General features: G+C 28.9%; 2 protein-coding genes across 4 annotated transcripts; one reads left to right on the top strand and one right to left on the bottom strand.

Annotated features, from left to right (window-relative positions):
* Window positions 1-3,155: 3,155 nt before the first annotated feature.
* Window positions 3,156-6,087, bottom strand: eEF5 (eukaryotic translation elongation factor 5). Its single transcript, XM_065510888.1, has 4 exons — window positions 5,985-6,087; window positions 4,705-4,972; window positions 3,807-4,008; window positions 3,156-3,736 (listed from the first exon to the last, which is right to left on the bottom strand). The coding sequence occupies exons 2-4, from the start codon at window positions 4,911-4,913 to the stop codon at window positions 3,665-3,667; spliced, it is 483 nt and encodes a 160-aa protein (XP_065366960.1). The 5' UTR covers window positions 4,914-4,972; window positions 5,985-6,087; the 3' UTR covers window positions 3,156-3,664.
* Window positions 6,088-8,203: 2,116 nt separating this feature from the next.
* Gpat4 (Glycerol-3-phosphate acyltransferase 4) lies at window positions 8,204-15,431 on the top strand. 3 transcript variants are annotated; one of them, XM_065511175.1, is made up of 7 exons: window positions 8,204-8,606; window positions 8,712-9,035; window positions 13,097-13,339; window positions 13,535-13,771; window positions 14,120-14,353; window positions 14,618-14,874; window positions 14,937-15,431. In XM_065511175.1, the coding sequence occupies exons 1-7, from the start codon at window positions 8,469-8,471 to the stop codon at window positions 15,232-15,234; spliced, it is 1,731 nt and encodes a 576-aa protein (XP_065367247.1). In that variant the 5' UTR covers window positions 8,204-8,468; the 3' UTR covers window positions 15,235-15,431. The 3 variants fall into 3 exon arrangements, with proteins under 3 accessions (XP_065367247.1, XP_065367246.1, XP_065367245.1); XM_065511174.1 differs by lacking the exon at window positions 13,535-13,771 and having other exon boundaries at window positions 8,206-8,606; XM_065511173.1 differs by lacking the exon at window positions 14,120-14,353 and having other exon boundaries at window positions 8,206-8,606.
* Window positions 15,432-16,309: the final 878 nt, after the last annotated feature.

The raw sequence follows: 16,309 nt of genomic DNA, 5'->3' as shown, positions 1-16,309 counted from the left end.
GTTATCGTGCTGAATAACTCATCGAAGAGGCTTATTATCCTCAGAATTTGGAAACATTACTCTTTCTAAGATGTCTCTATAGATAAATCCATCCATTATTTCATTAATTTAGAGCGATGGGCCAACTCCAGCAGCAGAAAAACAACCCCCATACCATTACGTTGCATCCTGCAAGCTTCACCGACGATTTCCCTACGCGCAAAAACCGCTTATATTAAAAGAAACGTTTGAAGTTTGCTATGGAGTATTTAAATTGGCCAGAAAACAAATGGACTACTGTCCTATTTAGCGACGAATCCGAATTTAATATCATCGGAAGTGATTTCATGTGTTACGTAAGACGACCACTTAACACGCGGCTTCAAGCACATAATGCAAAAGGACACTGAAACATGGAGGATGCAACGTAATGGTATGGGGGCAGTTTTTCTGATGCTGGAGTTGGCCAATCGCTCTAAATTAATGAAATAATGGATGGATTTATCTATATAGACATCTTGGAAAGAGTAATGCTTCCAAATTCTGAGGATAATAAGCCTCTTGGATGAGTTATTCAGCACTATAACGACCCCAAGCACTCTTCACATGTTGTTAACCCGGCAATTTCCATACCCTCGCCAAAGGGAGAAACAGTTTGTTTTTATTAAAAATAGTAAATATACGTCTAGTTTACACTATAAATAAGTTTAAAATAAAAAAAAAGTAGCTAGTTGCGATTTTATAGCGGGGTCACCAATAGGTGACACTGGGCAGAGAAAAAATAATTTTCTAAAAATACTTGCTGATATTATTAGCCTGAATATATAGCAGTATTTATTAAAAAAAAATATTGTGATACTTAACCGTTTGGCATTTTTATAACAACTTATTTATCATAAGACACACACCAGTATGTTAAAATCAAAAACACTGCTTAAAGATTTTTAAAAATCCCCTAGTTAATAAAATTCTAGCGTTGCCAAAATAAAATCTAATATAAAACAGGATCTTATCTGTATATAAATAATATCAATATTTATCAGTGATATCTGTTTCTATGTTTAAAACTACCGTTAATCTTTGTCACCTGTAGGTGACACTGGGAATTGCCGGGTTAAATCGTTGTTAGCACAAGAAAGAGTTTCGGTAATGGAATGGCCACCACAATTACCAGATCTAAATCCCATTGAGAACATTTGGGCAATCGTTAATCAAAGAATCGACACCGAAAATTGCACTAATTCAGATATTATGTTTCAAGGATTGGTAGATGCTTGGAACGCTATTCCTGCAAATTTTATTGCCAATTTGATAGCTTCACAGCCTTGCCGATGTAAGGCCGTCATTGGAAATATAGGATTTGCCACGAAATATTAAGTTTTATAGACAGAAATGTTTTAAAAGCAATTAGTTGCATATGTTTTGGCCAATGAAATATCAACCCATACGTAGTTTTTTAAATTTTTTTTCTTTTTAATGCAAAAAATTCTGAATTAAATTTCATATTCTTATTTTTAAAGCATTAATTAAAAAATATTATAAGCAAATGAATATTTTTGTTTACATCTTAAAGTAGTTTAAATCACTTTTGTAATATTCTGTTGCTGGTTGCATATGTTTTGACCACCACTGTATATGTAAGTCTAGAGTAGAAATAATATATAATTCTAATTAAATAATTTTTACTAAAGCCAAATAAAAACATAAATGCTTTAGCCACATCAAATGACACCAGGGGTTTACTGTGTAACTCAATCCGAAAACGGAAATGTCCGAAATTGTGTACAAAATACATTGTAATTCGAAACGATTTCCTTTCGAATCTAATTAGGGAGTAGTAACCCCCCAGTACAGACGTATATTACATTCATTACTTCAAAACTTTTAAATTTGTAACCGTTAATAATGACATATTGCTGTCATTGGCACAATAGTATGCTATTAAAAATACAACTATGATAAACTAGAGTTGATTTCTAAATTACGACCAGACGTTATATTTATTTTTTGAAATATTTTTTCAAGAACTTACCGCGAAGGAATGTTTTGGACAAATCCTTTTGTACGTCTTTAAGAGATAGGTATACACTTTAAAAATATTCCATTCTCTTAAAGCTGGACCATAATGAGAAAATCTCTAAAAAGAATCATCTACTTATTGGGGTTTTAGCAGTGGAAATTGATTTATCATAATCCTATCTATCATAACTGCAGCAGTTATTTCGGGTCTATTTGTATAAAATAATGATATTTCCTGATATCAGTAACTGATGTAATCTCTAAAGTGGAATAATTAATGCGCACCATGGGCATCTTTTAAATTTCATGCAAATGACTACAGAAATTCCATATTTTCCCAAATTAAAACAACATCGATTAGATACAGTGGTAGTATTTAAAATGTCAATATAAAATTGTACTTGAAAACAACCACCTGGTAGACAAAACTGTATGCATGCGAAAAACAAAAGTCAAGACACATTGTTGTTGGCAAAAGTCATTGACCTTTAAACAAAAATTAACCTTGAGATAACTTTTCTCTCGCTCTCTCGCAAGTACACACACAAACTTCTTGTTGATAATAAATACAAAGCCCTATTAATTCAGACCCATTCTCCTCCGTCTTAATTGATAAACGTATTAAGATTTTCTTAAGTATATTTTTTTTTTGTTTCATTCGTTTTAGGCATCTTTAAGTGGATGATTACAAGATTTTTTCATTATGTTTAAAGTTCTTTGATTTCTTTTTTATAAGATACAGTAGTAGTATTTAAATTCAAAGCATTTTTGTTTTTTTCTTATTTAAGCTGCCACAATTTATAAAATATGGATAATATAATTATATGAAGGTGTAAAAAAGCAGAACATGTTGGAAAACTAAAAAACTGACTGGTATTTGTAGAATTTCGTTTTAAAAAATAAATGAAGAGGGGGATTTGAAATAAAAATATTTAAAGGTTGGAAATTGTTTAATTTTTTTTTTTTTTTATTAAAGTATAAAATTTTTATTGGCAAAAATTTTGTTTATTTTGTTTTACTTTTTTAATTAAGGTTTTTCATCTTTATTTGTATGATTTTTGTTTGGAGTGTGTTTAAAACGCATTTCTTTAATGTCTATTCAAATTGTTTTGATTCGCCTAGATGATGACGCTTGTTTTGCATTTAAATATTGAGAATTCTGTTTTGTTTTTCTTTTTATTAAAATAAATTCTTGACGAAGTATATTTTTTGTTTTTTTTTAGGATATATGTATAAAAAATAATAAGTTGGAATAATCTGACGACAACAAAAACAACAGCGACTCTTATTATTATAATAATAGTTGGTTGGTTGAAGTGTTTGACATTTTTTGGAAAAAAAAAACTAAAGATAACTCCTTTATATTATATATGAGGATCATATTATAAAGTTATTATAAAAACAGACTATTTTAAAAATATACTTCAAATTGTATGTTTTGTTTATACATTTAAATGCAAAAGAAATTTGCAGCAACTAGAGTTTTTTTTATTATTATAACAAATCCTTTTTTCTATTTCTTCAATCTTCTAATTTGAATAATGTTGTTTGTTACATTGTTAGAGCTGTTGATGTTATATAGATGGTAAAAACACAACATATTTTTATTATAATTTTTTATTATTCGTAAAAAAAAGAACTCTTCTTAAGACACACTAACGCCACTCTACTTGTCAAGAGCAGTATTAGTCTTAACAGCAATAACGCATTCTTCGCCGCAAGACTTGAGGACAGTACACTGTAAGGAAACGTAAGATGAAAATTAATATACAATATTGTAAGTCATGTAGAATTTTTAATGGACTTACCAAAAGTTCTTTGCCGTTATCGAAATCGGCTCTCAAAGAGGTACCCAAATCACCTTCTGGCAATTTAAGATCTTCTCTGATGTCACCATTGTCGGACATCAAGGTCAAATAACCGTCATCACTGATGTCGGTCAATTGGAAGTCCTCTCTCTTTACATGGGGAACATCCATGTTGTGAGTAGATGGACAGATATCTTCATATCTGGAAGGAAAATAAATATTAAACAAAATTAATTAAAGTTAGGATAGATGACAGATTTGTTGATGGAGATATATGTATTTTGCTTCTTCCGATTAAGTAAAACAATCATATTATTTGGAATCAAATCACTTTTAGTGAATTCAATATTATTTCTAAATTGTTTTACAAAAACCTGGACAAAACGTTGCAAAATTAAAATCAAGAAAACTGTATTATTAAATCTATTTGGAATTAACACACTTCAACACTGAAATCATTTTTAAATAAAAGCTACTTTTTCACTTTTAAATATTTAATAACGCTAGAGATCTTATATGTAAATTAATGTAATACAATCTGAATAAAATTCGATATAGGAAGAACGTATGTGAAATATTTTATATGAATTTTCTTATTTTAATGAAAACAATTATTAATAGCATAGTATAGCTATTAATAAATCTAAACAACACGACATATATGTAAATACTGAAACAAAACTGTTATCTATTGAATTTTGGAAAACAAAGATTAAGATTAAGTTAATATAAAAATTATTTATATTATAATGCCTTCGAACCATAAGAAAAAATGTTCAAACAAAACATTCAAGGTTGTAGGTATATAAAAAAGAAGTGACTCATACATTTTTTAACTAGTCCTAAACTGGCCTAATTTATGGATTTAAATATGAATGTTACTGTTTATTTTACTTACTTCTTATTGGAGAAAATATCAATGCCAACCATGTGAACTTTAGCGTGACCGTGCTTGCCAGTTTTGGAAGTTGACATTTCAACAATCTTACAGGGTCTACCCTTGATCAAAACAAAACCGTTTTTACGCAATGCGGAACATTGCATAGGATAAGTTTGTGAAGCACCAGAATCTCCGGTTTCGAAATGATGTTCTTCAATTTCAGCCATTTTTATAAAATACTTTTATTAAAGTTCAAGTTAAGACCCTGGTAATAAGGAATATATATCTGAAAATAGAAAACAAATTGCATTATTATTTATAAGATAAGCATAAACCAAAAATAAATTGTTTTGTTTTTTAAATATAAATATTGTTATTGTTGACAAAATGCCACGCCTTTTATTTATTACTTTCTCGAAATTTAGAAAGATGGAGAGAACTTTTGTTTTTATTATTTTTTTTTTTTTTGCTAATTTCTTATTCGTTTTTGAGACATTTTTGGTCTTTATAATCAACAAACATGCATACATTCAAATATAAAATAAAATACTATATAAAATATTTTGCACACACGCTTTTTTAAGTATAGAAGTGCAAATTTACCACCACACCACCAATACTACAACAACAATACAGATACAGACTTCTGCTGCAGACAGAAAAACAAAAAAAAATAACTCAAACAGACTGACCCACCGACAACGTCATAACCTCTTTATAGACAAATTTATTTTTTATAATTTTGTTATATTTTATAATTTTTTTATTAATGACATTTAACATTTGCTAAAATTCAAAGAAAAAAACTCATTTAATGATTTTTTCATTCCTACACAATACAATCATCATTTCTCACTTAACAAAGATTATTGGAAGAACAATTGCAAATTAAACTTATTTATTTATGCAAACAAAGTTAAAAAAAGTTTTTATTTTAATTACAATTCCTTTTTTTCACCAATTATTAAATAAAACTACCGACGTGTATACCTTCTTAGTATTTCTATGCAAAAAAAAAGAAATATACAAAAGCGACCGCACTGAATACAACTGAATCATGCATGTTTGCGAAAAAAAAAATCTGTCTCCCCATTGCGACTCGGCTGCTAAGAAAATGCTTTCTTCCGTACACGCATTTTTATTGTTGCCGATTTTCGTTACACTTTTATCAATTTTCACCATTTAACACATTGATTTTGTGGCATTTGTTGTGTATTTTCATGTTTTTATATTTTCACCTTTAATTTTCCGGTATTTTTTGTTAATTCTTTTAACAAATTTATTTAAAATACTCACATGTGATTTTAAGGTTGTCGTAACCAAAAAAGAGGCGAAACAAAAAGACCCTGCTACAAAAAAAATATATCCGTTTAAACATGAACAATGATCAAGCATTTATTCAAGCACATGTTTGTTCGCAACCACAGTGTTGTATTTGTACTGTGGTACACTGTTACCAGCTTTTTGCAGGGTTGGCAACAATTCGGTGATATATTTGGGAATGACATTTAATTGATAAAATACAATTTTATAAAAGGTCGCGTTCATAATGCTTTATAGTGTTTTGGATAATGATAACCTTGTGAGACAAACCAACGTCAAACTAAAGAGAATTTTTTGAGTTTTTTCTCGCAATGTCTTTCAATTCTAGAATTTATTTTACTGGTAAAAATGTTCATTTATTGTTTAAGTTCACATTTGAGTAAAAGCACACAATACCACAAAGTATACTCTGTGACAATACTTCCATTATGTCAGTTTTTTTTTACTGATAAAAATGATATCAACGGTCAATGGTTCAATAATATTGGCATGACCAAGTTTTTCGTGTGTTTTACAAGATTAGGAATAAATATAATATAAAGATGATTATCACGAAGTTTAATAATTTTCACCGTAAGAATGTAAAAAATGTTAGCAGAATATTACTGTCCCATAAATGACATACAGAGTATAAACTATTTATTTTAAACAGAACAATCTATCTTAAAAAATGCTAAATAAATAGCTTCATGGAATTCCTTTTGGTGTTGTAATTAATTTACAGAATAAAGAAGATTTTGCTGAAAACAAAATTTATATTACTGTGAATAAATAAATATTATGACGGCCAAAATTGGCGAAACACAGTCAAATTAAAGCCATTGTAAGAAGATTACACCGACTGATGCCGTTTACTATATTTTGATGACGGTTTGGCTCACAAACTCGGATTTATCCAAAAGTTGTGAACATAAGTGTTTTGCTTCGAAAACACATGAGGTACACACAAACCGAACACTGGTTCTGAACTCTAAGTCCCCTTTTACAATGTAAAAATTGAAAGGCAGACAGACGAAGTTTGTGGGCGAAGGGTTCAAGAGGTAGGGTGTGTATTACACAAGTTTAGGTTAGTTCAAAAGAGAATGAGAAAAATGTCTGCCTTTCAATTTCTGCATTGAAAAAGGGGACTTAGTATCAAGCTTTTTATTTTTTGGGTAAAAAATATTTTGAATAAAAAATACGTGTTTTAGTAAAAAAATTGTTCTCTGTGATATTTTATTATGAATTTTATTATTGGTCCATTTTCATTCACCCAATGAAAATTACAAAATTGTTAGTGCTTTTGCTCAGACAACTTTGTCTTAACAACAAACGTCATATATTGTTATAATAAATATTTGTCAAGTATAGACAGGGGATAACAAAGCTAATTACTAATAAATGGAGACTATAACTATATCCTGGAATAGCCGGGAATGTAGAAACAAATTTTCACGATTCCCGGGAATCAAAAAAGGTCGGGAAAATAAAAACCCTAACAATATCTTATAAAAATAAAAAATTTGTAAGAAAACAAATATTTAATTTTGTAAAACATCGCTTACTTTATGAACAAACACCGCCAAGAACAAAACGCCGGCCGAATTTGAAAACACAAATTTGTTCATGTTCTTATGTGCGGGGAAAATTTTTAAAAAAGGTGTATTTTTGTTTGAAAATTACATTTGATGTCGATGATGAACGTTGTTCGAACAAGAATATAACATTCTCAAGATTTACCCCATGAGAAAAGAAATGTCTTTAATTTATATTTTTTATAAGAGCGAACACGAAATATTAATTTTTTTTTAGCAAAAACATCGGCAGAATAAATGTTATATATGTTGTCATATTTGTTTTTTTCTTAGTTTTCTTTTATAACACAATTACTTTTGTTTTATTAAATAAAACAAAGGAAGCTGAACTTCAGTTCAAAATAAACGTTTAAATACATAATATTCAACAAAGCATCAGCATCAGAATTTGCTATAAAAATTTTAATTGCACGTGTGAACAGGGCTTGAGATTTGATTATTTTATAGTGTTTTTGGTATACATTCGTTATATTTTGATGGAACAGTTACCATCACTGCCTCTAACGATTTATCTTCTTTCAATCATCTCCAATAGTTATCGAATTAATACGTCACTATCAACTCAATGGTATCGGTGCTTTAACATCGCTAACAGCTCAAAGGTTTTTTGTTACTCAGACTGTCCAGTGAAAAACATTTGTAGCGTACGTTCCCAAGACAAAAGATGTTTTTAACGAGAGTCAAAAACCCTCAGTGATTTAAGCGGCCAACGCGCACTAAATACGTTCCCAATTTATAATTGCCAGTTACGTGAAAATAACATAAAAATATTTGATAAATAAATAAATAAAACAACAACAAAAACCATTGAAGGTTATATGTCATTCTCAATTCGAACGAGGAGATTTGTTTACCCAAAAACTAAGAAAAGTTGCAAATTGTAAAATGGTTTTCATATCGATTATTGACACAGTCTGGATTTCTTCTGGTTTATTTATTGTGTTTTTAATTCTCTTGTCGGCCATCAACAAGTCAATTGGTGTACGACGTTTCTACGTGCAACTATTGTTAAGGATATTCGAGGTAAATAACAGTGTGATTGTGGTGTGTCTGTCGTCCACCAAAATTTAAACGAGTCATTCTTGTGTGATGTGATTTGTTAATTTCACTGTTGTTTGTTTTTTTAAGTATGGACGTGTCAGTATAGAAACAGCCCACAAGGAACGTCAGGGATCTGCTAGAAGGGAAGAACTGGAGGAACTAAAACAGAGGCAGCTTTATTTAGCAACAATCGGAGATAGTGATGATGATGCTAAGCAACATAAATGTGATAAATCTAGTACAACTAGTAAAATACAACAACTACAAGAGGAGGTAGATGACGATGAAGACAAATCAGAAAAGGTCATATCTGCCAATGGCAACACCTTAATTAACAGGGACAATGTATTGCTGCCCACCTCAAATGATACAAATTACAATAAGGATAAATTAAAAGAAAATATAAAAGATGTAAGTATTTTCATAGGCAAAATTATAAAAAATAACATCAATTCTATTGTATACTTATGTGTGTGGGTGTTTGTACGATTGATAACATCAGTGTGGGGTGATATCTGTAGTATGGGAGAGTTCAATAGATCATTCAATATATGAATTGTAGAATTATGCTATCTTCGTGTCTATATGAATGATACCTATAAACAATAGCAAGATTCCCAAAATACTTGCTGGTTTGCTCAACAGGTGTTATAAGTTCCATTTTTGATTTTATGGTCATCACACTTCATAGTTTGTGTATCGAAATTATGAACACTCAGCTCAGTGTGTGGCAATTCTTTGACTATAATAGAAATATAAAAAAAATTTATTATACTATAAGAAAATTCCAAAAGCAGTTTCTTAAAAACTTTTAAAATACCACAAAGTTACGTCAGAAGTGAACATTTTAGTCATTTGATAAGAAAATATGATTTTCAACCGATAACAAAGTACAAAATCATCTATTCGGATATTAGCAAAATCACGTTAAAGACTCAATAATGTTTTTTTGTTATTTAAAGAAATAAGCATAATGCAATATATGTACTTACTTTACATATGAACATGTTAAATTTATAAATAAAATATTACCATATATGAACATACCTACATATTCAATTTATAAATATACAATTTTTCGAAGTTACGTCCATGGGAAATTGTCATTTGCTTTTTCTGTTTATTGCAAAAGGTTTTAGTTAGAATCAAAAAATAATTAATTATATAGTTAAAATGTTCTTTCTTGTGCAAACGAAACTTATTTATTGTGTATGTTTTCTATTCGATTATCTTTGAAAAAGTTGAATTGTAGGTACAAATAAATGTATGTATGTATGTTTGCTTATAAACAAAATATCAACCAAATCATACGAACCATTATAATGGAATTTTTTATTTTAGTGGCTAAAAATTTGCCGCTGTTTTGATTTTTGTAGAGGAAAAGCATTTAATAGATGTACATATATATTTAATTTGATGTTATAATCCATCAAATTATTGGTGAAAAACATAAATTTGGAACTGCATCGATTTAAGTCTTCATTGCATATAATTTAAAAGGTAGTACATTAGGCAGAGTTTCTAATATTTATTCCTAAAACGTCAAACATGAATTTAACTCTTCACTTTTTTACGTTGTTTTCGCGATATTTGATACATTTAACACGTTTATTTTTTAAAAACTCGAAATTATTTTTTTTATTATCTTGTTGTATCATGCATTAAACCATATTAGTTGATAATAACAGATATTTGCAAATATGTATTACTTTAAATGTAATCACCCTAATGAACATGTATATATGTATGTATTGTAGTATATTTGTTTTTAATAAAGGTATTTATTTAAAATTATTTAAATTTAATAACGATGACCTTTGGTTTAGTAATCCAGAATGTACATAAAACTTGAATTTTCTGTGTAAAATTTAATTACATACGTTCATATACTACCTCTTAACCTAAGATATTATTTAATAGTTAATAGAACTTTTTAATTTTGTAAATATAAATCCGTTCTTTCAATGTTAAAAATATTTTTGATAAAACATAAATGTATGTACATATGTTTTCATGTGTGATAAAGCAAAATTCAAAATACTCAAGATCAGATTTATAACATTTACTCAAAAAGTAGCTACTACGCGCATATGTACATTGTACATGTGTAAATGCATGAGTAATTTTAACTATTTTTATATATTTTTGTACGATTATTATATTCCAACGACAAATTTATTTTACTTAGTGCAGTTTGTATATGTATAATATAAAATTCATGTGCTAGCTAGCGATCTTTTTTTATTGTTTTAATATCAAACTATGATAACAAACACACAACGAAATAATATTGTTGTACTAGTGTTATTAATACATAATTATTTGGTTGACCATTGATCGGTATTATAAACGATCCAATGCGATTGGTAAAATACTCATACATAAATGTTGGCAACTTCTTTACTTGCGGGTATTTTCAATTGTTTTTTTTTTATCAATTTATGATAGTACGATTAGTTTACCATTTTCTTTGTATAAGCAAGAAAATATTCTCACAAATAAATACTTTTGTTTTTTATTTAACTTATAAAAAATAAAAGTTTTTTTTATCTTTGATGTTTTTATCACCTATAGCAAATGAGTTATAAACATTATTATTTTTGAACATGAACGATTATGTTTGTAAATTGTAAATAGATTGCAAAATTAATTAATATACAATTAAGTACATTACAGGGAGTTTAATTTGAAATTAACTTGTTAATATATAAGAGGGAAATAGAACATCGAACTATTCATTCTATACCATTTTTAATGGAAATTGAGAACATGATATTAAGAAAATTTTAAATAAAATTAACAATTTCAAATTAAAAGAATTTAAATTTTAAATTGTGAAAAATTAAAATGAAATTGAGAATTTCAATTTGAAATTGAAAAAATTCCAATTGAAATTATGAAAAATCTAAATGAAATTAGAATTTCTATTTAAAATTGATAAAACTCCATATGAAATGGAGAATTTCAATATGAAATGGAGAAAACTCCAATTGAAATTAAGAATAATTTAAATGAAATTGAGAAAATTTTTATTTAAATAATTTGTATTTTACTCTACATAAATAATACACATTGGGGCCACGGGAAGTAATAAGTAATTTGAAGCATTGTTGGGGATCCAACACGAGATCAAGCATGTGTTCTACGACAAAATAAATGAATGTTGGTCTCGCCTATTCAGATCACCCGATTTTCAGATCTGATATATTCGATAATTTTATTAACGTTTATCTTTATTAATTTGAGAATTCATGGAAATTGGTTGCATATAAATGAAACATGACTGAAGTAATTCAATTACAGCAGGTTGTTATAAATGTTTCTTATCAGCCCAATTATAAAAAAAATTCCCCGGGAGTTTTTTCCCTTTTCTTTTTTTAACATAGAATTTGAATAGTAAAAAAATGATAAAAGGGAAAAAACTCCCAGGGAATTTGTTTTCATAATTGGGCTGTATATATTTCCTGTGGAATTTCAAGATTGTTTTTAATTTAAAATAATTTGTAAGAAATTGTGAAAATCTAAATAAAATTGCGAAATTATTCAGAATTTTCTAAATTTCATGTGAAATTTTCTTATTTTATTTTGAAATTCTCAATTTAATTAAAAATTCTCAATTTTATTTGAAATTTTCTTAATTTAAAATTTTTTCGAAATTTCTCAATTAATTTCGAATTTTCTCAAATTCATTGGAATTTTCTTAACTTCAATGAAAAATTGTGTAGTAACGTTATTTGTATTAGTTGGTACGCTTCTATTATAAACTTTTACCTCCAGTATTGTTTTTATTTCTGTTAATTGATATTAAATTGTTTTATTAAATTATGCCAGATAATCGAAAAGGAAATGATTAGATAAATATTTATACCCAAACAATTGTTGGGTTAACATTTTTTTTTTTAATTGTAATTTCCATATTTTTCATTTGCCATATACATATGTAGTTATAGCCATTTCCGCTTGTCTGTTGAAATCAGGTTTCCGAAGCTGCCAAATACGAATGTTGACCGACATGGGTCAAAATCGTAAAAAATAATTTAACTAGAATTTTTTTCAACCAAAATTTTATTTTCACTATAAATCATTTTTTTGCCCACAAATATTTTTCCCAAAAAAATATATTCAACAAAAATTAAAAAAAAAATTTTTACAAAATATTTTTTTTCACTCTTAAGTATTTCCGCCTGTCTGTTGAAAATCAAGTTTCCGAAGCCCCCAAATCTCTTACATACATATATGATTGATACATTAATATATCCGGTATAGTCCCGCTTAAGTTTGTTTGCTATTTAAAATCGGGAAAATTGGAACATAACAAAAATTCTTAAAAAAAATTATCACAAAATATTTTTTCAATCTTAAAGTATGCTTTTGTGAAGGGTATATACGATTCGACACAGTCGAATATAATTTCTTACTTGTTTTATATGTATGTAATTTCTTGTAGTAATTAAAAACAATTTTTTTTTTAGGAAACTATAAGTTTTCATTTTGAAGGATGTCTGGACTATATTAAGGCTGGTGTAGAGGCTATAATCGAAGATGAGGTAACATCACGCTTTGAGGCAGAACAATTGAAAAGTTGGAATCTATTGACACGCACAAATCGTCAGTATGAGTTTATCAATTGGAAAATCACACTCATCTGGGTAGTTGGTTTTGTAGTGCGCTATACAATATTAATGCCACTGCGTGTACTAGTATGCTTTATAGGTGTAAGTATGCCAAAGTTGGCTTGTAATACATATAATAATAATGTATACATACCACTTTTCAAAAACAAACAAACAACAGAAACATAACCAAAGAGAGAATTTGGCTGGTCTACAATAAAGACCTGGCTGGTTTGTCCGATTGAAACGTCATGAAGTACTTCAATTACAATATTAAATTTGAATTTTATTTCTTAGGTGGTATTTGCTGTAAGTTCAAATAGTTTAGTGGCCCTGATACCGATTAAAATAGTGCGCCACTTTTTGGCTGATCTTGCCTTTAAATTAACATTTCGTTTAATTGTCTGCTGCTTGTCGGCAGTAATAAATTTCCATAATACTCAGTATAAACCAAAGTCGACTGGCTTTTGTGTGGCAAATCATACATCGCCACTTGATGTGGCCATTTTATCAACTGATTGTACCTTTTCCTTGGTGAGAAACGTTTGGGTTATACTAAAATATTGCTTGCTTAATATCAATGTTAAAAATTCATTCGTATTCCTTAAAACAGTTGACCCCACAATAATTCGCCTCGATATGTTTGTATGAAATTAAGGCTTTATGACTAAACGTTTATTTCGTTACCATGGGTTTCAAATTATATATTAAACAATTTTTGGGATACATATTTTATTGTTAATTTCAATGCTGTCTTGTTGTGCTCCAAAATCTCTAACGTGTTTATGTGTGTATGTTTTGTGTATGTCCATCATCTTATGTGCCTCATTTTTTTGTGTTGTTTCCATGTCTTTCTCTCTCCATATACTGTTGTAATATTAGGTAGTATGGCTTACTGTTTGTACAGCTGTTGTTGGCTACATGCCCGATGGAGAACGTAAACGTCATGTGGTCAACAATATCCTTAGGCATTGCTTCTCAGTGCTGTCTAGTGCCATATCGGCTGTTATCAATTATCATAATGAAGAAAATCGTCCCAATACGGGAATTTGTGTGGCCAATCACACCAGTCCTATTGATGTGCTGGTGCTGATGTGCGACACCACATATTCTCTGGTAAGTATGAATTAATGCATGCTTGTGGGTCTTTTTAATTATTATTAATAAATTGGCATTATTTTATGTTCTGCAAATTGTAAAATGGGATAGGATCATATAAATATCCATATTTACTTGATGTTTCTTAGAAAGTTTAATTAATATGTATGCATACATTTAAAATGCGAAAAATCTTTAATAGTTAACAAAGTATACTTTCTACGAAACATCTTAGAATTATTAAAGACTTTTTAAAAACAAAATTTATTATTTATTAAATAGATTGGTCAACGTCATGGGGGTTTCTTGGGTATTTTACAAAGAGCACTAGCCAGAGCGTCACCACATATTTGGTTTGAACGAGGTGAAGCCAAAGACAGACATGCTGTGGCAGAACGTTTAAAACAGCACGTTTCCGATCCCAACAACCCGCCAATTCTTATCTTCCCCGAGGGAACATGTATCAATAACACTTCCGTAATGCAGTTTAAAAAAGGCAGTTTTGAAGTAGGTGGCGTTATCTATCCCGTAGCGATTAAGTGAGTATTAATTGTTATAAATTCAAATAAGACTTTGTAAATAAATATAATTAACATTTTAGATATGACCCACGTTTTGGAGATGCCTTCTGGAATAGTTCAAAGTATTCGATGCTTCAATATCTTTACATGATGATGACATCGTGGGCCATCGTCTGTGATGTTTGGTATTTACCGCCCATGTACCGACAACAGGGTGAATCTGCCATTGATTTTGCGAATCGTGTTAAAAGTGTAATTGCCAAACAAGGTGGTCTGGTCGATCTAGTATGGGACGGCCAACTTAAGCGTATGAAACCTAAAAAAGAATGGAAAGAAATGCAACAAGTCGAATTCATAAAACGTCTTAAAGGAGACTAAGTAGTATAGATTTTTTTTTAGCATCACAATTCCATGGTAAATTTTACCAAACTAAAAATCCTGTTAAAAACCAACCAATAATTCAACCAATAACAAAAATTTGTAATTTATTTTAACGTATATATAAATAATTTTTTTGGAGTAAACGTTTATTTAAGTGAAACCAAATAAAGAAAACTGAATTTTTGAATAACAAATTATAATTCTTTCAAATAACTGAAATTAAAAAAAAATAACAAGAGAGCTATATTCGGCTGTGCCAAATATTATATGAGCGGCAGCTGACGACATTAACTCCCGTAGACCGGCATTGAAGATTTAGCTATAAAATATGGAAGATGGTGAGATAGTGGCGGATAATACAAAAGACGATGACGCCGATGAAGTGGAAACAAATGTAGAGAACCCTCCGATTTTGAATAAATGTACCAAATTGTATTTTAAGATTAAAAATCAGATACAGATTAGTCTTTGGGAGATTGCAAATTTTTTGAATACTCGTTTTCATATGGTCACCCAATATTAATACGAATAAACCGGCCGATGTATTAAACGCAGTGTAGCAATATACGTATATTAATGACTTAGAGCTAGTTTCTTACTTGTCAGTTAAACTCAGCTTAACACGCTGTTATATTAATCCTGAAACATATTTTGCCGGAATTTAACTAATGATTGTGTTTCTCACTAGTGGATTAATTTTGTTAGCATTGCCATACTTTTCAGTCAAATCACATGTTTATTCTTCAGTTTTTTTCATATAAATATGGCAATACTATAGATTTTATAAGAAAAAGCAACCGCGTTACATAACTTTTTTTGTAAATTTTAACTTTCTAAAAGAAAAAGTGACATTAAAGTATATAAAATGTATATTAAAAATTATATTGATGTTAATAAAGCAAATGAAAACAAAGAGCTGCTGTGCTGAATTGTTTATTTTATTTTTCATCTGTTTGTGCTTTGGCGTTTTATACTTAGGTTTAACTCACCAATGATGCTCAGTTAAACCTAGATTATATAGCATATAAACAATAAGTGAGAAACACAATTTTTAGTTTAATTTAGGTTTAAG

Source organism: Calliphora vicina, chromosome 5 (genome assembly GCF_958450345.1).
Source record: "Calliphora vicina chromosome 5, idCalVici1.1, whole genome shotgun sequence".
Classification (NCBI taxonomy): domain Eukaryota; kingdom Metazoa; phylum Arthropoda; class Insecta; order Diptera; family Calliphoridae; genus Calliphora; species Calliphora vicina.
Note: the sequence above shows the minus strand (reverse complement) of the source record. Positions and strands in the feature narration are given on the sequence as shown.